The sequence below is a fragment of the Sorghum bicolor genome, chromosome 1, assembly GCF_000003195.3.
Source record: "Sorghum bicolor cultivar BTx623 chromosome 1, Sorghum_bicolor_NCBIv3, whole genome shotgun sequence".
NCBI classification, from domain to species: Eukaryota; Viridiplantae; Streptophyta; class Magnoliopsida; order Poales; family Poaceae; genus Sorghum; species Sorghum bicolor.
In genome coordinates this window covers 18,892,729-18,916,996 of record NC_012870.2, presented here as the reverse complement: position 1 = coordinate 18,916,996, position 24,268 = coordinate 18,892,729, and the positions used below count along the sequence as shown (strand labels likewise).

The window sequence follows — 24,268 nt, the reverse complement described above, 5'->3', positions numbered from 1 at the left end:
TCTAGTTCCTCGAGCTGCTTGCCCGCATCAAACTCCACAAACACAGCAAGATTTTTTTTTAGTTCTGTCAGCAGCTTTGACAGTACCAATTATACTAACCCTGACAACATCATAAATGGAAGCAAAAATGAAAACATCAGATAGCAGGTCGGTAGGTAAAAAAACACCCAATGGGAGAACCATCACTATATAGGACAGAAAAAGTCATCTACTTCTGCAATCCATCAAGGACAATATTTGTGTTTCTGTTTCCCAAGATGCAGAAGTGTAATAGTAAGATTAGCGTTCAGTGCAATGTGATGTTTTCCGGTCAACTCAAGTTTAGTTTTAGAGCCAAAATCATCATTGTGCATAGGGATGAAAACGGATCGGATACGGACGGATATCACCGATATCATATTTGTTTTTATATTTCTAGTCGGATTCGGATTCGAATACGGATAATATCAACCACGTCGGATAAGATACGATTGGATGTCGACATCATAAATATACGATTTAAGTATTCGGATACGGATACGGCATCGGATGTTGAATATTCGGACTCGGATACGGACAGATTTGAACCCCTCTAAACGAATTCGGTCTCGAATACGATCGGAAAATATCCGTACCGTTTTCATCCCTAATTGTGCAATTGAACCATTATTGTCTAATGATTCAGAAAATTGTTACACCATGGACTTCAAATTTGATTTTGCATCATAACTAGGGAACATAAAAGGTTTGTCAAATTTCTTTGTTAGTTTCACCCATTTTCCTTGCCGTTTCCACCCAACCAGCGTTCCAGATTCCTGAACACCCCCCCCCCCCCCCCCCCCTCTTTTTTTTGAAAGCCCAGATTCCAGCCTTTTTTCCTCTTGCCACTACAGTTCCCAAACTGAAATGCCTCATGATTGCAGATCCCCAAGTATCATCGATGCTGACTTGCCGAGCAGTGATGAGGTCTACTACTGGAACTGAATCCACCACGGTACTGATTAGGACCCTGACATAATTATGTCCATTCTAAAGAAGGGAGCATAATTCTCGGTACATATTGCTTCAGCAAATAAAGACCCACATCCTGCCCTGACCTTGTTGTGCTCAGGTTGCTTACCAATGCCAAGAGGCCACAGAAAGAAGCCCTTTGGAACCACAGTTACACACGTGACCCTTTTTTCCAGAAAAAGAATGGAGGGGGTATTCCTTTGCGTGCCATCAGTACACAAACACATTCAGATAATACTAAAAAATCACATTGTATTCCTGGACTGAGAAAGTGCATGAAACTAAATGCTTGTATACGTAAAAACAGCAATACTGGGAGGCATAATGCTCAAGGGTAATTATGTTTCTCAAGATGCCAAAACAGCAGTACAGCAGAGTATGAGACTACACTAGGAACTTCAGTCAGATACAGATCTTAGCTCATCTCCTGTTCCAGTAGAAAAGTTCTGTAAGGTGTTCAAGCTTCTCTCAATTCGCTCCTCAATACATGCGAGTCTCCTCTCAACTTTTAACACACTAATATGCATGATACGAATATCAATTTCTGCAAGCTTTGCAAAAGCACGTAGCAACATGTAATAATCAGCATGTGCAACATAAATAAAGCCACTGCTTAGCCGCTTCCTCCTATAACGAAGATAACCATCTGATTTCCTTGGTTTCCTAGGTGGCATATAATGAAATCCATGATCTTGCATCTCTGACCTGAGCATTTGCATTGCATCATGACCTGAAGATGCAGAAAAGGAACTTGCTTCAACAAAAGCTCCATCTCGGTAGCGCTTCTTCACTCCATTTGTAATTGGAATGTCTTCAATAGAATGAGACTGGGATTTTACATGATCTTTTGGATTATCATCCTGCAATGAAACACCATAAGCATCAAAATAATTTACAGTTCAAAAACAAAGTTTGTGCAAGCCAACAAGAATGGTGCTATCATAATAAAATCTAACCAGGATCCTACACCAAACAAAATTTCAAGGTTCAAGGTCTAACTCAATTTGTCCTTATAACCAAGTGCCGCAAAAGTTCTGCAAATAGAAGTCCCCACCTCATTCCTCTCTGGTTATTTTCCCCCTTTTTCAAATATATGGGGATTAAATTTGTACTCTATAGATAGTTTACTGTAAAATTTAGCTGATGTGCTACACCTTCTTATCAAGTCATTTAAAGTTTACATAGTTACTATCAAGGGCCTCAAACCCTCGGATAGCTGGACCGCAGCTACAAAGCTCGTAGCCTTGATCCGTGGCATAGGGCGAGGTTTTGCCCCTCGGCTCCTAGCTTCGGTTGTAGAAGGGAGAGAGAGATTAGATGGCAATATCTTTCTTAATTATCCAAATGTCTGGTTACAAGTATATATGGCCTAAGGCCCAACCGAATAGAGCAAGCTGCTCCTAGAATTATGGAATAGAAATAGGTAACTAATCATTAAAATAGGTAATAATCCTATCATTCCTCCTAGCCCCTGGCGGCTGGCGCGTCCTGGGCCGTCCCCGCGCGTTCTGCACGCTCGGCAGCATGCTGCACATCGCGGGTGCACCGGTGTCTGGTGTAGGTCTGGCCCCACATGACACTGACATAGCAAGGACAGGAAGAACTACACAAGGGTATGATAAGGGAAAGCGATTGATCCATAATGGGCACAATTTAACAGTTTCATATATGATATTTTATCCACCTCATGCAAAAGGAAAATAGGTAAGAATTAACAGCATTGCCAATCAAAGTGCAGTACCTCTCTGGCTTTGTACATATCCCAAAATATCTCTATTAGATGATTCTCTTCATCTGAAAATGTAATCCCAGTAAAGATAACTTCCTTGCAGTATTTGAGATAAGAGCGGAGATCACTTGAGTAGTCTGTAAAATAAGAAAACTTCAAGTCAGTACCCTACCATTAAGAAGTACTCCCACCAGACACAAAATGTCAACCAAGATCAAGAATATGTCCAGTCAACCCTTGATAACTTTTATCAAAGATATCAATTCAAATATAGACTAAAATACAATGAAGTCAGTAATTTATTCATAATAATCTGCACAAAAAAAATCCCATATTATTTTATTCATGAAATAGCATCTTATTGACTTTGCAAAGTTCTACTTTCTATAACAAAAGGAAACCAAACCATAGAAAGATTCTTGCACTTCCCATTCCAATGCTGAAAGAAAGTTACTCAACATCTTTAGAAAGAAAAAAAAGGACAAAAGTAAAATTGTCTTAATTGAAGAACATGGCAAAGTGGTTCTATTAGAGTACGTAAGGGACCTATTGGGCCTAGGCTGGTGCTATAGCCCATTAGTGTTAGGGTTCATTAGAGATAAGGGTCACTTGCTTAGGGGTCAAGTAAGCCTTGCTTGTAAGTCAAGTAAACATCTCTATATAGGGAGAGGAAATGTATCAATCTAATCAAGCAAGAATTAAGAAGGAAAACCCTTCCCTCTTGCCCGGCCGTGGGCAAGGCCCCCGGCCGGCCTCCTCTCACCCTCGCAGCCCTAGCCGCCACCACAACATACGGCGTGAACAGTACCCGCGGGTACTGTAGCATGCAAACAGTCGCTGCTTCCCCATCTCACCCCTCTCGATCCTAGCCGCCACATAACATCTGGTATCGGCAATGTCAGGCCCCCTTCCATCTTCCACGCAGCCGCCAGCCTCCTCCGTAGCCCCAGCCGTCACAGCTGCGCCACCGCCTTCAACTTCGTTGGAGCTCTCCTCCGCGTTTTCCGGCCAACTGCTTACGCTTGACTCTCTTGCAGGAGTGGTTGCTGAGCTGTCGCGCAACATGGCGGCGATGCAGATTTTCATGGCGACAATGCAGGCCACCGTGGCGGGGCTGGTCCAGTCATTTCAGCCCACGGCCACAGCGCCATCAGGTGCGGGTGATGCGTGATCTACAGCTGATTCAACCCTGCACCCCTTCGCAGCTCCTCCAAGTTGCTCTTCACTGCGCGGAGGACCTTGATCTTGTCCGCTGCGTCGGGGATCTTGAGCCTGTGGTTGGCCCCATGGGTGGTGGGCATGCTGTTTGCCACGCAGGTGACTAACTCAAAGCTTTCGGCGGCGGTAGGAGAGGCACTCCCCTCATTGTCGTTCTCCATCGAAAGCCCTCCACTCTCCTTTCTGTGATGCAGACCAGCAGCCATGCAGCGGGGAGAAGGCATGGGGTCACCGGAGGGAGCGCACTGCCTAGCGTTTCCACGTTCCACTACCGGCCACCACGAGGGCGTCTTCGCTGGTCGCTGTGGCAACCACCTCCTGGGGGCCAAACTCATGCAGCCCTTTCGTTCAAATGGTGTCCATGGGATCTAGGTGGCTATAGACGTGTAGGTCCAGCGTGCAGATGGTGTCCACCTTACGTGTAGGGTCACAAATAAAGCGTTCCAGTCCATTTCAGGTTGGGAATAATAAAATAAACCGAGATGTAAAAGGCTTGTTTTTAAGTGTTAGGTTTGTGTCGAGTCGAGTCATCATTATAAGTTGGTTAGGTTGCAGCTCAAGGACGAGCTGCATGTCTAGGTGTTATGGTAGGCAACACCTACCAGCGCAGGCGTCAGCAAGGGGGCTGAGTCCTAGCGCATAGGGCTAGAATTTGGATAGTTTGTTAGAGTTTGAGATAGATAAGATTAGGTAGATTTTGGAAAGATATGATAGAGTTTGGGTTAGAGTCTAGGTTTGATAAAGGAATCAGAGTTTGTTACCTAGATTGTAATAGGACTATAAAGTCCAGTCAAGTTAATGAATCAGGCTCAGCCTGGGATTGTGTCTAAGACACCCTTGGGCGCCCAGCACCCCTTCCCTGTTTCCCTGTACGTCTTCCTGCTCTGCCAGCGACGGCTCTCCGCCGCCGCCAACGCTCACGCCCTCAACCTCTCCACTCTCCTCCCTACAACCTCCGCAGCAAAGCCCAGCGCCGTAACAACGTGGTATCAGACTCCATGGCAACGACCGGGGATGCCTCCGCGCCGCTCGCGCCGTCGACCAGCGTGTCCGCGGCCACGGGTGCTTCGCATCCGCTGACCGCCACCACCGGCGCTCTCCTCCCCACCACCCCGCCGTCCCAGCCGCCCACGCTTGCCTCCATCGCCGACTCGCTCGCTCGACTCACCTCCGCGTTCAATGGCATGCAGCTGCAGGTGTCAGCCATGAACCATCAGTTGTCTGCCCAGGGCGCTAGACTGACGGCCATGGACGCCCAGCAAGGGTACCCCCAATTCGGCTTGCCGGGGTTCGGGGGTGTTCCCCAACTACCGGCGACCTCGGCGCCGCTGATCACGGAAGTCACGACGGCTGCCGAGGACTCATCTGCGTCGGTGTTCCCTGCACTGCAGCAGTCATCCACAGCTCCGCAGGGACAGCAGTCCGCACCGGCGCCACCACCCATGGGAGTTCCAATCACACAGATCCAATTCCCTCACTCTTCGTCGCCGATCCCGCAGTTTGGCTCGGTTACGCAGAGTCTGCCACTGCCGGCCTCTGCCCACATGGCGCCTTCTCAGCCGGCATGGGAGTCCGCCGCCGTCCCCAAGTATCACAAGATCTCCTTCGAAACATACGACGGCAAGGAAGATCCACTGGGTTGGCTCAACAAATGTGAGCAATTTTTCCGGGGACAACTCACGCGCGAGGTGGACAAAGTCTGGATGGCGTCATACCACCTCAAAAGGGTAGCCCAGCAGTGGTACGTCGTCCTGGAAACCGACGTCGGCCGGCCATCGTGGCCGGACTTTCGTCGCTACTGCCAGCAGCGCTTCGGGCCCGCCATCAGCACTAATCACTTGGCGGACTTGGCGCGGCTGTCGTTCGGATCCAACGTCGACGCATATATGGAGGCGTTCCAAGCACGGGCCGCGCACGCAGGCGATCTCTCATCGCTGCAGCGTGCCCGGCTGTTCACGGGTGGACTGCCGGACTACATCCGCGTGGACGTCGAGCTCCAGGATCCCCAGGACCTCCAGCATGCTATGCGCCTGGCCCGGGCATACGAGCGTCGCAATGCAGTCCTACTGCCCACCTTACCAGGACCCCAACGCCCGGCGCGACGTCCACCAGCAGCCTTGTCGGCACCGGCACCGACCAGTGGCTCGCCCTCCTCTGCACTGGCGCCTCCGACGCCGGCTGCGCGCCCCTACAAGCGTCTCACGCCGGAGGAGATGGCTGAACGTCGCAAGCTCGGCCTCTGCTACAACTACGATGAGCAGTTCGTCCGAGGGCACAAATGCGCCTGCCTATTCTATCTGGAGGTGCCTGATTATATCGTCGAGGAGCCCGACGAGCCGGACGACGACCCACCAACCGAGCAGCCAGCGTTCGACCCAGAGAAGCCGATGATCTCACTGTCCGCGGTGACAGGCATTCGGGCGCGCGACACCATGCAGTTGCGTGTAACGATCGGTGCCCACGACTTCACGGCTCTTCTGGACTCAGGGTCGACGCACAACTTCATCAACCCAGATGCTGCTAGCCGCGCAGGCCTGCAGTTCACAGACAGCAATGGCGCCCATGTTATCGTCGCGAACGGTGATCGCGTCGCGTGCCAGGGGCTCGCCCGCAGCGTTCAGCTCCTTATCGGCAATGAACGCTTCACGGTGGACTGCTTCTCGATCCCGTTGGCTCCCTACGACATGGTCCTAGGCCTCACGTGGCTGCGTGCTTTGGGGCCTATACTTTGGGACTTCGCAACGCTACGGATGGCGTTCACCCTCCGGGGCCGCCAGGTGGTGTGGACAGGAGTGGGTGCGCCCTGCACTGCCCCATCTGTGGCCCTGTCTTCGACCAACCTCTACACCGACAAGGGGGCTGAACACGCCCTTCTGGAGCAGCTCCTGGACGCTTACCAGGATGTGTTCACTGAGCCTGAGGGGCTGCCCCCGGCTAGAGCCTGCGACCATCGGATTCATCTGAAGGCCGGCACAGAGCCCGTGGCGGTGCGGCCGTACCGTTACCCACAGCTGCAGAAAGACGAGCTGGAGCGGCAGTGTGAGGTGATGCTACAGCAGGGACTCATCCAGTACAGTACCTCGCCTTTCTCCGCTCCGGTCCTGCTGGTCAAGAAACAAGATGGGACTTGGCGCTTTTGCGTCGATTACAGGGCTCTCAACTCGGCGACAGTCAAGGACAAATTCCCAATTCCGGTTGTCGAGGAACTCCTGGACGAGCTGCATGGCGCAAAGTTCTTCACCAAGTTGGATTTGCGCTCGGGATATCACCAGGTTCGCGTTTACCCTGCAGATGTCCACAAGACGGTGTTTCGCACGCATCATGGCCACTTCGAGTTCTTGGTTATGCCTTTCGGCTTGTCCAACGCGCCGTCGACGTTCCAGGCGCTTATGAACTCCGTTCTCAAGCCGTTCCTTCGCCGCTGCGTGCTCGTCTTCTTCGACGACATCCTCATCTACAGTTCCTAGTTCCTCGTGGACGGAACATCTGCAGCACCTGCGCGCCGTCCTCGTCGTCCTTCGCGCTCATCGTCTCCACCTCAAGCGGTTCAAGTGCTCCTTCGCCACTGCTGCTGTCCACTACCTCGGCCACGTCATCACGGCCGAGGGCGTGGCCATGGACACCGCCAAGGTGGCAGTCGTGCAGTCTTGGCCGCGGCCACGTGCAGCACGCGGCCTCCGCAGTTTCCTCGGACTGGCCGGCTATTACCGGCGTTTCATCAAGGATTATAGCATCATTGCAGCGCCCTTGACGCAGCTGCTCCGCAAGGACGCATTCCAGTGGTCGGAGGCGGCCGATTTGGCCTTCTCTGCTCTGAAGGCTGCTCTCACTTCGGCGCCAGTTCTACACCTGCCCGACTTCGCTGCCACCTTCATCATCGATTGCGATGCCTCGGGCTCCGGCTTCGGGGCAGTGGTGCACCAAGATGGCGCGCCAATTGCTTTCTTTAGTCGGCCGTTTGCTGCCCGTCATCTCAAGGTGGCGGCCTACGAGAGAGAGCTTATCGGCCTCGTTCAGGCCGTGCGGCATTGGAGACCCTATCTATGGGGGCGGGCGTTCGTTGTCCGGACAGATCATTACGCCCTTAAGTTTATGCTGGATCAGCGGTTATCTACAATTCCTCAACATCATTGGATAAGCAAACTGTTTGGGTATGATTTCAGGGTCGAATTTCGTCCGGGCCGGTCCAACATCGTTGCTGATGCTCTCTCTAGGCGGGACGGCGAAGAGCCGCTGCTGGCTGCACTTGCAGGGCCGACAGTGGCTTGCTACGCAGCTGTTTCTGTTCCCACCTTTCGGCTCTTTGATGAACTGCGCAGGGAGGTGGAGGCTGATGCTGTACTCTGTGCCCGACGCGATGCGGTGGCGTCCGGGGCGCATGGTGAGGCCTGGACTGTTCGGGAAGGGCTCATGCTCCACAAAGGGCGTGTCTTCGTTCCGTCCTCGTCAGGCCTCCTCGAAGATGTTCTACAGCTCGCTCACACAGGAGGCCACGAGGGAGTACAGAAGACCTTGCTCCGGCTTCGTTCGGAGTTTTTCGTTGAGCACGATCGCCGCGTCGTAGGGGACTACGTGCGGTCTTGTGCGGTGTGCCAGCGGAACAAGACTGAAACGCTCCACCCTGCTGGTTTGCTGCAGCCCCTGCCGGTGCCGTCGCGCATTTGGGCGGACATCTCCATGGATTTCATCGAGGCGCTGCCAAAGGTCCATGGCAAAAGTGTTCTGCTGACCGTGGTTGACAGGTTCTCTAAGTTCGCCCATTTCATTCCTTTGGGCCATCCCTACACGGCTTCTTCGGTCGCGCGTGCCTTCTTCCAGGAGATAGTGCGTCTCTATGGCATTCTGGAGTCTATTGTCAGTGATCGTGACCCTGTGTTTACCGGTCATGTGTGGCGGGATTTGTTTCGACATGCGGGGGTGAAGTTGCGCATGAGCACCGCTTTTCACCCACAGACGGATGGGCAGTCAGAGGCTGTGAACAAGACGATAACCATGTACCTCCGTTGTTTGACTGGTGACCGTCCCCGTGATTGGTTTGACTGGTTGCCATGGGCTGAATTCTGCTACAACTCAGCATATCACACGGCGCTGCAAACATCGCCGTTCCAAGTGGTTTATGGCAGACCACCACCGGACTTACTGCCATATACCTCAGGACATGCCCGCACTGAGGTGGTTGATGCTCTCCTGACCAGCCGTGATGAGTTCTTGGAAGAGGTTCGCGGTCGGCTTCTCCAGGCACAGCAGTACGCTAGGCGCTTCTATGATGCTCATCACCGTGCCCTGGAGTTTGCTGTTGGGGACTGGGTTCTGCTACGTTTGCTCCACCGTCATACGCAGTCCTTGGTTCCGGGGGGACGCAGCAAGTTGGGACCCAAGTATGCTGGCCCTTTTCAAGTGCTTGAACGCATTGGTGAGGTGGCCTACCGTCTGCAGCTTCCAGATGACGCTCGTATCCATGATGTCTTCCATGTCGGGGTACTCAAACCATTTCGCGGCACACCGCCGTTGTCCCAACCAGTTCTGCCTCCTCTTCGTCATGGCAGGCCTTTACTTCATCCAGAAAGGGTGCTGCGTTCTGAACTTCGTCGCGGTGTATGGCACGTTCTCGTGGAATGGTCAGGTCTGCCAACGTCGGATGCTACTTGGGAGCCAGTTCCAGATTTCAGAGAAGCCTACCCCTCCTTCCAGCTCGCGGACGAGCTGTTTCCCGAGGGGGGGAGAGATGTTATGGTAGGCAACACCTACCAGCGCAGGCGTCAGCAAGGGGGCTGAGTCCTGGCGCATAGGACTAGAATTTGGATAGTTTGTTAGAGTTTGAGATAGATAAGATTAGGTAGATTTTGGAAAGATATGATAGAGTTTGGGTTAGAGTCCAGGTTTGATAAAGGAATCAGAGTTTGTTACCTAGATTGTAATAGGACTATAAAGTCCAGTCAAGTTAATGAATCAGGCTCAGCCTGGGATTGTGTCTAAGACACCCTTGGGCACCCAGCACCCCTTCCCTGTTTCCCTGTATGTCTTCCTGCTCTGCCAGCGACAGCTCTCCGCCGCCGCCAACGCTCACGCCCTCAACCTCTCCACTCTCCTCCCTACAACCTCCGCAGCAAAGCCCAGCGCCGTAACACTAGGTGGGGTGTAGTGTTAGAGTACGTAAGGGACCTATTGGGCCTGGGCTGGTGCCATAGCCCATTAGTGTTAGGGTTAATTAGAGATAAAGGTCGCTTGCTTAGAGGTCAAGTAAGAATTAAGAAGGAAAACACTTTCCTCTTGCTCGGCCGTGGGCAAGGCCCCCGGCCGGCCTCCTCTCGCCCTCGCAGCCCTAGCCGCCGACATAACATCCGGTATGAACAGTACCTGCAGGTAATGTAGCTCTGCAGGTACTGTAGCACGCAAGCAGTCGCTGCTTCCCCATCTCACCCTTCTCGATCCTAGCTACCACATAACAGGTTCAATGTTCTCCATCAGTTTGCCCTGTTTGTGCATGGCAAAAGTTGATGCTAATTGCTCTATGTTAGGGTATTACTAGAGGTGTAATAATCATGTAGTGTAGGACAGTTATGCATATTTTGTTAAGTTTAGAAACACAGAATGATTGACAGAAAAAGACATATGTTGGTCTTGGATTCAGCAGACGTGGAATATGCAATCAACAATTCTTACGCTTAGTGTATATAGCAAGTGGATATAAACTACCGACAGTCAGAATAAGCATGCCGCGAACTACCATGTATACTACAAGATAAACATAATGTGTAGACAAGGCAATGAAATTCAAATTTACCATGTGTCGTATTGATTTTATCATAGGCAGCTGCAATAGCACACAACAGTTCTCTTGTGCCAAACTCCTCACTGTTACTAGCCTCAAGCTTCCTGAAAGTTGATGAATTTGTATCATGGTGAGATTCACTTGTGTTTCTTCCTTCCTCACAAATCTTCTGCAAAGAAAAGTTACTTCAGGTCATATGCATTTCTCAAGGACCTAAGATGTTTTGAAGAAAGGTAATCAATGTGACAAACACACCTCCCATATCCCTTGACCGTTGATGTTATAAAGAAGTCGTAGGGCCACAATTAGGATAGCCATCACACAAACCCGTGTAGGGACTCTAGCAGGATTACTAGACAACCACAATTCTGCAGGCATTGCCCACTCATAAATTCGGCATGCGTGGGGGAGGATTCTATCTATAGGTAGTAACAAGTCCTTCAAACAACGATGAGCAATTGCATAGAAGTTAACTGAAGGAAGCCTCAAGCCTACTTTTTGTGCTATGGATCCAACTGCAGCTTCCAGTTGCCATGCTCCAATAACTCGCACCGGCCTGAACAGCTGCCTTGCATCCAAAGGGCAGTCTTGGAAAGAGCTCCCAAGGAACCTGTCTACTTCGGTAAATGCAGCCACATAAGGGACATTCCCCTCCATTGCCCACCTGTAAATGTCGTTTGGCAGGATGGCTTCACGGGCAATATGACAGGCCAAGAAACAAACAGCCAACGTTGAGTAAACCGGCAGCATCATCCTCAACGAGCGCAAGAAGGCAAACTCCACCTTGCGCCTGTCTTTTCGTTGCAGCAACATATCATCATCTGATTCATACTTCACCTCATCAGGTTTCTTGTTATCTGCAACAAGAGATAGATGTATGTCAGAGTCTGTTCAGTTCATCTGATGGCAATGACTAACAAGGGCTAGCATAACGGCTCACCTCTGCTGCTAGAACATTTCTCTCTCCCCATGGCCTTGTGGTCCTCGAGCACCTGGTGCACCCAGATTCCGTCAAACACCCCGGATGCAGCAACCCACCTCACCCAGACAATGCCAGCGACAGCACACACAGTCGCGCCTACCTGGTGCCGCTCCACCAGCACCTCCAGCTGCCGCTGCAGGATCACCTGGAGACCCCGTACATAGCGCCAGCGGACCCGCACTGCCAAATCCTCAGGCTCCCCCCACGTTCCAGATCCAGGAGCAAAGTCCCGCGGCTCACTCAGCTCCATGAAGTCGTCAAAAGCGGCAGCAGCAGGCACTGAAGCAGCCTGAGGGGTCCTCGGGTAGGGGGCGGGTGTGCGGGCACCAAGCTTGGGGGTGGGCTGGGTGGCAACACGGCGGACAGAGATGCTGCCAGTGACAGGGAAGTAATGAGGGTCAGCAGCAGTTGCCTGTGTGGTGTGCACGGCAGAGCACGTACGGCACGTGAATTGGCCATCATCAGCGTCGTCAGTGTTGTAGTTGTCACTGGTGCCGCAATGATCACACACTAGGTGGATGCTTCCACCACCACCACCGTAGGGATCGGGGGAGGTGTCACCAAGGTTGTAATCCATGTTTTCACCTGAAGAAGGTGCACAAATTTAGAGTCATTTTACCTGGAAAAAAGGTGCGTTACAGATAGAGACTCCAATTACCAATAAAAGAGTCAAGACAAAACAAAGAAACCAACACTTTTGTCATATGCTAAAACTGAAGTTAAAATATAGTGAAAACTTGCTCAACTATCCTCCACAGACAAATCCAAGTCCATGTCAGACCCCTGCCCTGGAGCCCCACCGTCGACTTCTGAAGGTCACCTGTGGTTATTGCCCATCTTCCTGCCACACCCATCTACCATGTGCCTGGTCCCCAGAGCCGCCTCTGCCACCTCCAGCCGGCGGGGGAGGGAACTATCCATCCCGTCCCCTGCCGAAACCTCCAGACCTGCCAGGACGAGCCCCTCTGAAAACGCCACGAGGAGCGCTGCCCCGCCAAATCAACTATCCCGTCCGCCCCAGCTTCGCCCTGCTCCTACGGCACCCCGATCACAACGGTAGGGCCCAAACGCTCCCACATTCCCCCTTTCCCCTCTATCACGTGAACCAAAGTTGCGCGCCATCTTCTTCCTCTCAGTCTCCCGCTCGACCTTGCTCTCGCGAATAGGCTTTCTTGGTGGCGAGAGGTTTTGATTTAGATGTGAGTGAACCCACTGTACCCAAGTCAGAACGTTTAAGCTCCCCCCCCCCCTCTTGCCACCAGACTCCTCGGCACCCCCTAGCACTAAACAGGCAAATTAATCCTTGTGTTGTTCTATATGCTGTGTGAGATCCTACTTTAACTAACCTGTCTGCTCCAACCCCCAAATCTTCCCAGGCCACACGTTATTGGACGGCCCAAAGATCGCCCCCGCACAGAAGCCAATCATGTCTTCCTTTCCTTCCTTTTGTCTATATCGGAAATAATGCATGTTTTCCTCTCCAAGCACAAATCTCTCAAAGATTTTGCTGTTTTAGGAGAGTTGGACTTCCGTAGGACTTTGATCATTACGTCCCCAATTTGCCTAGGCTGCGGGGCCCGCGGTTTCGGCAGTGGTCCCTTGGACCCTTCCGGCTTCGTTTGGCACTTCAGGGGCATAACCCACGTGAGAATCCATCCATGAAGGGATTGGGTTAATCCCCTTCCGCCACCCAATCCCCCTCCACCTGTGGGTTTAATCCCCTAAGCAAAAAATGTTGCTTTTTGGAAAGGCAGGGGTTCTGCTTTTGGTATGGCGTGCCGGGGTTCTAATAAACAACCGCTAACACCCAAAGCGAACATCATTTGTGAACTAAGAACAAAAGCAATACATAAGTTCATCTCAAAAATTTGGGGGAAAAAGGCATAAAAAGAGCGAGGCCAATCCAGGCTGATCCCTAAATTTCAAAAGAAAAGGAGCAAGATGAATCCAAAATTCATCTTTTAAAATAAAAAAAATATGAAAAAATAGAAAGCAAAGGTATACCATACATCCATGCAGAAAATTATAGCACTATTGCCATAACATTTCTTCACATCCTCTTAAAAAAATCTCCCAAAAAAGAGACTTCAAAACAAAAAGTCTGCCTTTCTTTGAGCAATATACAATCAGCCAGTTACTGTTTCCCACAACATTTCTTTCTAAAAAATTACTATATAACTAGTGCCAAAATTCACTAAGAAATGATGACTAAAAAAATCAGCACCATGATTTGTTCAGCAACTGACGACTTCTAAAGAAGTTGAATTGAAAAGATGCTTCCTCTTGCATTCAGAACTATGCAATCAAAGACCTTGACCTAATGGTCTTCAAAGTCTGCAATCAAATGTAAAGAATGTCATAATGTATCGAAATATGTTGAACCTAATCATGCATGTAAGCCTGATGCCTGCTATGAACAAATACTAGGAAAACGTTTAGGCCTCCTTTGAACTGAATGAATATTTTTACTGCAACTATCCAATATTATAATATGAATGCTTTTACTCCTAGGCTGAGGAGGCCCAGCTAAACTTAGCTGAGAAGTCCAGGAACAAACAGTGAGTGGCCTGCCAAACTGAGCAGTTCATTGAGCCACAGAAACTAAAATACTAACTATTTCTTCCTTATCATAAAAGAAATCAACCAATTAAAACAAACATCATAAAAAATGGTAGTCTCAAGACTCCTGTTTGAGCAAAAGCAAGATATACTAAATTTGTACTACTTTTCGTCACAAATTTCAGGCTTATGTAAGAACTGAATGCATTTCAGCACAGGTTAACTATTTACAATACTACAAGATAATTAACCAGTAACTAGGCCATTAGTAGCACAAGGCTTTGAACCGCACCTGTGTGCGCTACTGACTGTGTTCAGATTTTCAACGCACAGGGCATGGACGCAAAGCATACATCCATCCAAGAAGTAACAAAATTCCAAAAGAGCTACTACAAGATTTTCTGAAGGACTACACATGGATATAAGGTTCAAGATATTAAAAAAATAGCAAAAGATTAGAGAATATGGAGAAGCTAGGGGCGCATTTGGTTATTGCCGTAGGATGCCGGATATCAACTGCGGCCGCGCCGGAACTACGACGCCAAATTTGGCCGCCGCACATTTGCCAGAATGTGGCATGAAAAATGAACTGCAGGAACCAAACACTTGCCTCATATATGGCGGAGAGTGCGGCATGCTGCGGCGAGGTTTGGTATTGGTAACAAACCAAACGTGCCCTAGTTCTGCTAGCTAAAGTTTCTCCATGTTCTTTTTCCATTCCATCTGTCTCAACTGTCTGCACACGCTGCTATACGAGCATGAGCCCAAACAAATATCAGAGATATGAGATGGCGACGAGCTACAGCTGAGGAAGAAGACCTACAGTAGGGAGTAATACGCAGGGACAGGATGTTATAAGCCAAATCCAGCAACAAGCTGCAGCTGAGATTGGAATCACGCTAACTGCGGCCTCATGTAGGCTTTCTATGTGCTCCTGGATAGCAATTGCAGTTTGGAAGGATAAGGGGGTGTCCTACCAAAAAGGGAAAAGGCACATACAGTCAAGGACTACTGTACATTGTACATAAGCCGAGATCACAAAACTTAAGAAACTTCTCAAGATACTTGTTAAGGCATGCAGAACGTAACATGCATTCTTTTGTGCAAATATCAAGCATGAACTTGGTGTATCTACTGCAAGCAATAGCTCATTTGAACAATGGGTATAGAGAACAAATGTGGCCCAAAAGGAAACTGAAAGAAGACAGCACACTGATTTTTGGGTAATATTAATTGAAGTCAATATTTTTAATAAAAATTGTAATCTTGGTGTAACTTTGTTGTTAGTTTTGTAAATTAAATTGCTGCAGTTGGTGCTCCATTTTGGCATATATACAATGTACATGAGTATAGCGACTGAGATATACCTATACACTAACCTCTATTTCCATTCTTAAGTAATTTGACCATAAATTTACTGAAAAACACATTCTGCTGCTACTATTCCTACACAAGAAACTGAAAGAAAAACATAATGGCAACAGGAACTTAGGAATAATGTGCAGCAAGTACAAACATGACACAAAATATCACAAGCAAGAGCATGGCATTAGGAAAACAATATCCAGATCTTGTTAAAAAAAAAAGTAGCACAGCTCCTGGGAACACGGCACCGTACAAGCAGGTTCAAACATCCCACTGTCATACTAGCATGTTCAAGCAAAACGAGAGGGGGAGAAGGGAAATGAGAGGAGTAGATCCGCACCTCAGGACGTGGAGTTGCCACCGTCTCCCTCCATCCAAACCGCCAGGAACCGATGCCATCGTCGGCCGCCGCGGTGTACTGAAACCCTAACAAGGGAAACCGGCTGAGTAGAAGGGAAGGGAGGAGGGAATGAGTCCAACGAGAATTGGAGGCGGCGGAGAACATACCTTTTTCAAGTGCGAGCGGTGGCGTTGCCCTCGCCGGCGAGTCGGGAGCGCTGGCAGAGTCGCGTGCTGCGGGAGCAAAGTCCCGGCCTCGGGTGAGGATATTTCTCTCTCCCTTGGATTGACGTGGTTCAAGCGGGTTTGGCTCCAACCCGGCGTCAGCCAAATCCGCAATTCTGCATCCACGTGGGCTGAAACTCCGGTGTGGGCTGGTTTCCATCCGAGACCGGGATCCATACCAATCCACGCCGATCCAAGTCTATCCAAACAAAGCCTAACTGAATAGGAACAGCCACGGACTCCGACAGCGTTCACCCCCTGCCCCTGGCCCCTGCCTTTGCTCTCCCGTTCACCCCGTGTGCCCGCGCGCGCTTTCTCTCGTGGCGACAACCGGGCGACCGCCGCCGCCGCCGCCGCCACCGCCTACGCTAGGAGCCTAGGTCTTCGTCCGCCCTTTCGCCGGCGACGAGCACCCAGCAGGTATACGCACCCCTTCTCGTCCCTTCCTTCCTGCCGTGCGAAACCGAGCACCCGAACCCTAACTTAAGCTGTCTGGATGTTTGTAACCGGATCTGACCTAATTACAAGTGTATGCATGTACTGTGCCTAATTTTCTGCTAAATTTATTGGGCGTCAATTTGTACACCCATGTTCTCCGATCAGTTTAGCGGAGCAGGGTGTTCTTTTTTTTTTGTCCGTAGCGAGATTGGTTTCCTAAACGTTTGGTGGTTCAGTTGAATTCTCATGAGCTTATACTAATCACGTGTAGATACCCCTGCAAGTGGGTTCGCGTGCAGTGTGCTCAGCTCGGCATCTTTCTTGTGCTATTGATTGAGCATGACGTGGGTGATGAAATCTGCGCAGTTAAAAATTTTGATCTTGAATGCTATTGTGAGCTGAAAATGGGAAGTCAAACTGTATCTTTCCCGTGCTAGTAACGTGCTCCCAGGTGCTCAAAATGACTTGCCTTATGTGTTCTTTTATTTATGGGCACAATTACTGAGATTTTTTGTGCACGTGCTCAAGTGCACTAAATGACTTGCCTTATGTGGTATTTTATTTGAGTGCTTGCTTTTTTTTCAAAAAATTGCTACTAGAGCTCAGTCTTCAAAAAGGCGCTGTTACGCGCTAGCCTAGGCGCTCCTTTGCGCTGGGCGGAGGGGTACCGCCTGGCCTAGGGGAATAGGCGGTACCTTAGGCAGTGCCAGCCTGGTGGCTTTTGCGGTATGCGTGCAGATGCACCCAAGGCAGGGAGCATGCAGGCGACGCTGACATCGGGCGGAACGGCGAGCGCGTGCGAGTTCGGCAGCGGTGGGCACGGACAGAGAGATGCAGGAGAGGGAGAGGAACCGGCGGCGGCGGGCGCATACTGAGGGAGGGAGGGAGATTCAGGGTGTGCGGCTGGGTGGAAGGAGGCTAAGGGATAAGGTGTGCAGCTGGGTGTGCGGCTGGGTTAAGGGATAAAGTTTAGGTGGATAAGGTGGGCTGAGCTCTTTTGATGGGCCTTTCTTCCAACTTTAGGTCCACAAGTCTCCTATTTTTTCTTTTACTTAAGGTAATTTAAGGTAATATATGTATGTGTATAAAAACTGCCTAGCGCCTTTTGGAACCTTGCTAGAGCTGCAACAGGATCAGGATGTGCAGTTGGAAATTTGTTTCTTTCTTTTTACCTTATAGGTAATGCCCTAAAGACGTGTGATTTCCACGTCATTCCTCACCATTTTTTATATGAAACCAAATTATTGCAGAGGTTACATTACAGAATCAATGCAAGTTGCCACTATATCCACATCTTTTGTGCTGGTCCTCTGAAAAGAAACAAATGTCCTCTTTTCCTAGTATAGGTACTTTAACTCATCCAGTTTGGGGCTAGTGGATCTTTTAGGCTGTAGTGAGTTTATTTGAAAAGTAGGGGTTGAGTTGAATTCCTGCCTTGTACTACCTCTGGTTTTTCATTCTGACAATAATCATCTTCAGTAATTGAACTAGCTCCTCTGGTCCGGATGATGAATAAAAATGACCATAGGGTGTAATTATGCTTCAGGCTGCAGCTCAAATCATCTGTGCAAAAGCCCTGGCCTGAAGGTTCATGTCTAGCATCCTCAATTTGGGATCTTTCATGTTTTATTGGCTCAAAATTAATTGATTCTGCTGAATCTGTGCAGTTAAAATGTGCTGCAGCATAATTGTGTTGCTGCGTTATGTTTTTACACTTACTGAAGTGCCCTTAATGATTGCCCTTATGAAATATGCTTATGTGAGTGTTTGATTACTTTTTTTATACATGCTAGTAGAATTGTAGATGAGCGGTTAAGAAATTTTCCATTGCACCTAGTTGGTAGTTGATGAGGTGTGCTTGTGAAGTCATTGCTCATCTTTTATGGGCACAAGCTAATCCATTTCAGAGGTTATTTTATGGAATTGCTTCAAGTTGCATACTTGCATATGCTAGGAAGCCTTTTGCTTGTAATGAAATGTTAGTGATAATGTGCCTCAGTTAAGTTTTTATTCTATTTCATCTAAGACGTTCATTTAGCATTTTTTTTCAAACTATTTAGCCTGCTTTGTCCCCTGTCTGTTTTTATAATGTTTTCATTATTTATTTAAATTAGGCATGGTACTTTATATGATGTTCCCTTTCAGCACATACTGGCATTATATCTGCAATTCTGGAAAATTGAACATAAAAAATTGTACCTTGAGTTTCTCTTAGGCTGGATTTCAGTTGCCGGAAGACTTTAGATTTTGCGTACTTCATGCAGACATTGTTATTCGCTGTAATTCTTCTAGAAGATGAACCATGTTATTCATGGGCATTATTTTTAAAGGAAATCAATAATATGGAGCTCTTCTTGAATTGAATGAATGTACTTATATATTTTAAAAGCAAACAGTGGGTAATTTGTATCCTGAATCCATGCAACTTTTGATCACCAGGATGCCTTGATCTGTACATGGTCAACAGCCAACACATGTTGTTGAACTTAAAATTGCCTATGCTAGTGTTCTGTAGTACAAAATAGCAACATGGACATCCAGCAGCAGCTATACGTGCATAAGGCTGTGTATGTGTTGTCATTGGGGATGCTGCTAGAGGCACATGTGCATGCAGCATCCTTTCATCTTTGTTTAATGACCTCGTTATCAGTATCTTATCAGTTTGTTTGCTCTGATGGATTATTCTTTATGTGGATAAAGGGGAACTGCAAGATTGATTTTGATGGATTATGGCAAGTCTAGAAGAAGTAACTCCAAAAAGAGGACATATTCCAATTCTGAGGACAGAAAGAGGAAACGGCTAAACTCAAGGCATGATGACACATCTATGTCCTCAGAGCCAGTTGAAACCATCTACAGGATATTGTGCCCAGTAAAAAAGATAGGCAGTGTCTTGGGAAGAGGTGGTGATGTTGTTAAGGCCCTCAGAGAAGAAACTAAAGCCAAGATAAGGGTTGCCGATCCCATTCCTGGTGCAGATGAGAGAGTAATTATCATCTTCAATTACCAAAATCAACCTGAACTGACTGATGAAGCAGCTGAAACTAAATTTAGTGATGGCTTAGGGAACATGAAACCCCATTGCTTTGCCCAAGATGCCTTATTGAAGATACATGATAAGATTGTGGCTGATGAAATTCATGATGGAGTCGCCCATGAGGAAAAGTCTGAAAGTGCTGATGATGTGACTGCTCGAATTTTGGTTCAAGGCAATCAAGTTGGCTGCCTTCTAGGAAAAGGTGGCTCCATTATACAACAACTACGAAGTGATACTGGTGCTGGGATCCGTGTCTTGCCATCTGAAGACCTTCCCCAGTGTGCACTTAAAAGTGATGAACTGGTGCAGGTAAGGCTGTATTAATAGTAGAAAATCCTTTATTGTCTTTTGTCTGGCTTGGTAATGCCTTTTGCTTCCATTGGTTCCTGTGGCCTCATATGCTGTTTCTTTATATTTGGATTAGCATTCAATTGTTCATGTATTATTTTTTCTCGAAATAAACAATTCGCTGTGGACATATCAATTGTTATTCTACTTCTGCCTGTCTAGTTTCTCATGGTTTTGATAACTTGATTTTCCCTATCAATTAATTAAATTAACAAAACGATGGAACTTTGTGTCATGCTGTTCTCATATCTTGAAATTTGCGTCTTTGTCATGCTTAGTTTCACTTTTGGACATCAGTACATAGGTATCATATATCATATTGTTGTTATGATATTTCAGATATCTGGAGCACCTTCTCTTGTAAGAAAAGCTCTATATGAAATATCTACTCGTCTCCATCAGCATCCTCGTAAGGAAAATAGACCTCTTGAAGAAATAATAAATGCAAGCACACAAAGGAAACGCGAGTCCCCAATACTACTACAACATGAAAATCCAATGTTGCCGCACCTGCATAGTGATCATCCACCTCCAATACCCCTGCTCGATCCCTATAGAAGTGGACTGCAATATCATGTTACTGAAACTGAAGAGTTTTCTATCAGAATTCTATGTGCTTCTGAGCTCATTGGTTCAGTTATTGGGAAAAGTGGGGCTAATGTTAAGCGAGTAGAGCAGCAGACTGGTGCTCGCATCAAAGTTCAAGAGATTGACAAAGATGCTTCTGGAGAAAGTCTGATCATTGTTTCATCTAAGGAGGTAACAGTGCAGCTGGTTTTGAGTTGCCAATCACTTTCTAGTACCAATACTCACAATTTTATCTCCTTTTTTATTCATCCAGGTACCATCTGAACCAATATCCCCAGCAATTGAGGCACTCATTTTGCTCCATGATAAAGTAAGTGCACCCTCTGAGAAACGCCATTCAAGTACTAGGCTTGTTGTACCATCAAGCAAAGTTGGCTGTATTCTTGGGGAAGGTGGGAAGGTGATTACTGAAATGAGAAGACGAACTGGGGCTGAAATTCGAGTTTACTCGAAGGCAGATAAACCAAAATACTTGTCTTTTGATGATGAACTTGTGCAGGTGACTTAATATTTGATAACTGCTACATTAACATATTTCTGTATGTTTTTATTATCTGGACCTTTAATTTGTTAACGTCCGTTGTACCTGTACATTTGTTCCAAGCTTTCAGGTTGCTGGGCCTCCAGCTATTGCAAGAGGAGCCCTCACAGAGATTGCTTCGAGGCTTAGAAATAGGACTTTGGGAGTTACAAGTACTGCCAATAATCCTCCACCTTTTGCCCCTTTCGATGATCCTCCTGTTGATATGCCTAGCAGAAAATCGACACTATATGGAGGGCCTGCCAATGATCCACCGTATGGAAGGCCTGCCATTGATCCACTGTATGGAAGGCCTGCCATTGATCCACTGTATGGAAGGCCTGCCATTGATCCACCATTTGGAAGTCATACCAACGATCGACCATATGGAAGGCCTGCCGTTGTTCCACCATTTGGAAGACCTACCAATGATCCACCATATGGAAGACCTGCCAACGATCCACCATATGGAAGGCCTGCCAACGATCCACCATATGGAAGACCTGCTAATGATCCATATGGAAGGCCTACCAACAATCCACCATATGGACGACCAAGACCAAACGAAAGTGCACCTCGTGATCCTTCTGATGCATATCCTGTAGACTACTTTTCTAAAAGAGAATATCCTAGTGGAAGCCCTATGTTTACTAGTAATGCCCCATCAGCTCCTTATGAGAGATATGCAGCAGCCACACGCTTTCCTACTAGAGAACTTCCCTCGGCTTTCAGTCCTGGTGTGGATCATATGTCTCATCGTTCCTATCGTGCCCATGTGCCTGCTGATAGCTACTCTAGTAGGGGTACACAGCAATTAGGCATCACAAGAGATGGAAATTCAGATGCTTATGACTATACCGAGGTACATCTTTGACGTGAGCTTCCCTCTTTTGCAAATGGCCATCACCTGAAATTTTTATTAGAAGCTTGAGACTTTGCACATGACTGTGCCATTGTCCCTGTTCTGTTCCGTAATTAGGTGGTACTCCTGAATATTGGGGGGGGGGGGGGGGGGTGGAGAGAGATATGTTGCTGTCTTAGCTGTCACTTCTGTGGCAGCAATGTTCACCCTATAATGTGGTCACAGTGGTGCAACTCCTCATTTGTTGTCACTTGCAACTTGGTTCAGTATATATTTGTCTGCTGGGATGTACTCTGCCGCTCTTGGTTTCAACTTTCAACCGATTTTTTTTTATTGTCTATGCCTACCAGAAAATCTCAAGTTCTGTATATATTTAAATTTTATCATTGCACAGACTGCTGGACAAATTCATGGACGCGAGGATTACAGAGGACTGACAAGTGCTACTGGGTATGACTTTGGAGGCCTTGCTTCCTTCCTAAACATAATTTTAGTTTTACCTGTACAGATTTCATTGAAAATACCTTCCTTTGGCAGAAGGTTCTTGAGCACTATTGAACTGAGGATTCCAAATAGTTCTTTGGAGTCTATTGTCGGTGTTGGCGGGGTCAATCTAGCAGAGATCCGTCAGGTATAGATAGAAGTTATTATGCCTTTTACTCCATGGGCACTGCTATATGAAATGCATCCTCTGTTATGATTAGCTTTTCTCTTCCATGGGCACTTCTATATGAAATGTGTCCTCTTATGATATAAATATAATAGGTTTTCTCATTAATGTTCTACTTGACCCAGATTTCTGGTGCAAGACTGAGGCTACATGAGGCTCATGCTGGTTCTTCCGAGTCTGTGGTGGAGATCCAGGGCACACTGGAGGAAGCAAAAGCTGCGCAGAGCCTCCTGCAGGGCTTTATTAGCGCAAACAGCCGGAGCATTCAGCAGCAACCCCAATCTTCTCGCATGCCACTTTACCCAAGCTGGGGATAGCTTCTGGTCTCATAGTCGTGGCAGAAGCCGTCAGTGCGGGCATGTCAATCAAAATGGTTGCATTCCCTGCGGGCATGTCAATCATTCTTTGCAGTGCCGTCAGTGCGGTAAACAATTTGCACTCGAGCATATAATGAACCTCTATGTATGTACGAGGAAACCTGTGGGATGGTTGTATTGTACGTGCACACGCTGCCATATACAGCTAACAGCTTCACTTTGTTCCCTCCACTGTTCTTATATGCATGCAAATCTTGGACTTCTAAACTAGGCATGCATGCATGGGATTAATCTGTTCGCAACTGCACGATTTGATACTGCTTATCTTTAGCTGAATTTAGTTGTTACTAGCTGGATGACCGTGTGGTCCTATGGACATGTCGGTGTGGGGGCAGAGGTTTTCATGCCATTCTGCCAGGTGCAGGACCTCAGTCACGATGGCATATAATGTACAGCCAGACACTGATGACGCTATTAGAAAAAGGCGCTGCCTTAATACACAAGGCCAGACAATAGCGTATTCCGCATTAGATAAAATATAAATGTTTTGACAATTCAGTAATTCAATTAGAATGGTGACTGTATTGAAATCCATCACAAAATGAGACAAGAAACAATATAGCATTTAATAAAATCTTCCCTCAAGAAATCGGGCCCCGTTCGGTTGTAGCGACCAACCCACCTGGATTCAATCCCGTGCCTTGCTGCGTTTCACAGGTCTAGGCCGGCTGCCCACCTTGTCATCATGCCAGTAGTGTCACAATCGTCACTCACGCTGTCTGCATCCATGCATGATGGCCGCCTGGATTCAATCCAGACCTCTAGAGTGGTGGAACCAATCCCGTTCGAAATCTACATGTCAATCCTGGACTGCATTCCCCACGCATTTACTCTGCAATGGTCAATGGAAATGAGATACTCTCCCTCCCTAGATTGGTTCCACCTGGATGCAACTGAACATGCCCTTAATCTTCCCCCAAATCATATACATTCTCATTCCATGCGGGGTTTAGAACTTTCATTGGCCAGCGTATTTCTGGTCTTCTCTATTCTAGGAAGATATGGTCTTTTCGCCCATTTAGGTATACAATTAGGATACATTATGATGATACTTCTATTCATCATCTCGAACAAGAACAAACTGCATTGCCCATCAAAATGTTGGTTGCACAACATGTGATTGTGGATACCCGTTGAAACAATCAATGTCCATGGGCTTATTCACAATTTAAGTACTTCCTTTAGCTTTTTCAAGCTTAAACTTTGGATAAGGCCTGGAAAAAATGGGTCAGGTAGCTATTGAAACACC

General features: G+C 47.8%; 2 protein-coding genes across 8 annotated transcripts; one reads left to right on the top strand and one right to left on the bottom strand.

The window, feature by feature from the left end:
• Positions 1,223-16,250, bottom strand: LOC8065815 (TATA box-binding protein-associated factor RNA polymerase I subunit B). Of its 6 annotated transcripts, XM_021449032.1 has the most exons (9): positions 16,123-16,245; positions 15,956-16,041; positions 13,916-14,025; positions 11,792-12,276; positions 11,650-11,701; positions 10,965-11,566; positions 10,722-10,878; positions 2,732-2,856; positions 1,223-1,850 (listed from the first exon to the last, which is right to left on the bottom strand). In XM_021449032.1, the coding sequence occupies exons 4-9, from the start codon at positions 12,266-12,268 to the stop codon at positions 1,389-1,391; spliced, it is 1,875 nt and encodes a 624-aa protein (XP_021304707.1). In that variant the 5' UTR covers positions 12,269-12,276; positions 13,916-14,025; positions 15,956-16,041; positions 16,123-16,245; the 3' UTR covers positions 1,223-1,388. The 6 variants fall into 6 exon arrangements, with proteins under 6 accessions (XP_021304707.1, XP_021304692.1, XP_021304703.1 ...); XM_021449017.1 differs by having other exon boundaries at positions 11,650-12,276; positions 15,956-16,033; positions 16,123-16,250; XM_021449028.1 differs by having other exon boundaries at positions 10,722-10,875; positions 11,650-12,276; positions 16,123-16,248.
• On the top strand, positions 16,395-23,283 carry LOC8067098 (KH domain-containing protein At4g18375). Of its 2 annotated transcripts, none has more exons than XM_021449010.1 (8): positions 16,395-16,599; positions 19,318-19,963; positions 20,342-20,761; positions 20,844-21,089; positions 21,202-21,972; positions 22,367-22,422; positions 22,513-22,603; positions 22,768-23,283. In XM_021449010.1, the coding sequence occupies exons 2-8, from the start codon at positions 19,340-19,342 to the stop codon at positions 22,957-22,959; spliced, it is 2,400 nt and encodes a 799-aa protein (XP_021304685.1). In that variant the 5' UTR covers positions 16,395-16,599; positions 19,318-19,339; the 3' UTR covers positions 22,960-23,283. The 2 variants fall into 2 exon arrangements, with proteins under 2 accessions (XP_021304685.1, XP_021304683.1); XM_021449008.1 differs by having other exon boundaries at positions 22,510-22,603.

Coding starts and splice junctions, on each gene's coding strand:
- LOC8065815 (XM_021449017.1), bottom strand. CDS start 12,268: ATGGATTACAACCTTGGTGACACCTCCCCCGATCCCTACGGTGGTGGT. Junction 11,567..11,649: donor GAAATGTTCTAGCAGCAGAG/GTGAGCCGTTAT, acceptor CTCTTGTTGCAG/ATAACAAGAAACCTGATGAG. Junction 2,857..10,721: donor TAAAATCAATACGACACATG/GTAAATTTGAAT, acceptor CTTATTTTACAG/ACTACTCAAGTGATCTCCGC.
- LOC8067098 (XM_021449008.1), top strand. CDS start 19,340: ATGGATTATGGCAAGTCTAGAAGAAGTAACTCCAAAAAGAGGACATAT. Junction 21,090..21,201: donor TTGATGATGAACTTGTGCAG/GTGACTTAATAT, acceptor CCAAGCTTTCAG/GTTGCTGGGCCTCCAGCTAT. Junction 21,973..22,366: donor ATGCTTATGACTATACCGAG/GTACATCTTTGA, acceptor ATCATTGCACAG/ACTGCTGGACAAATTCATGG.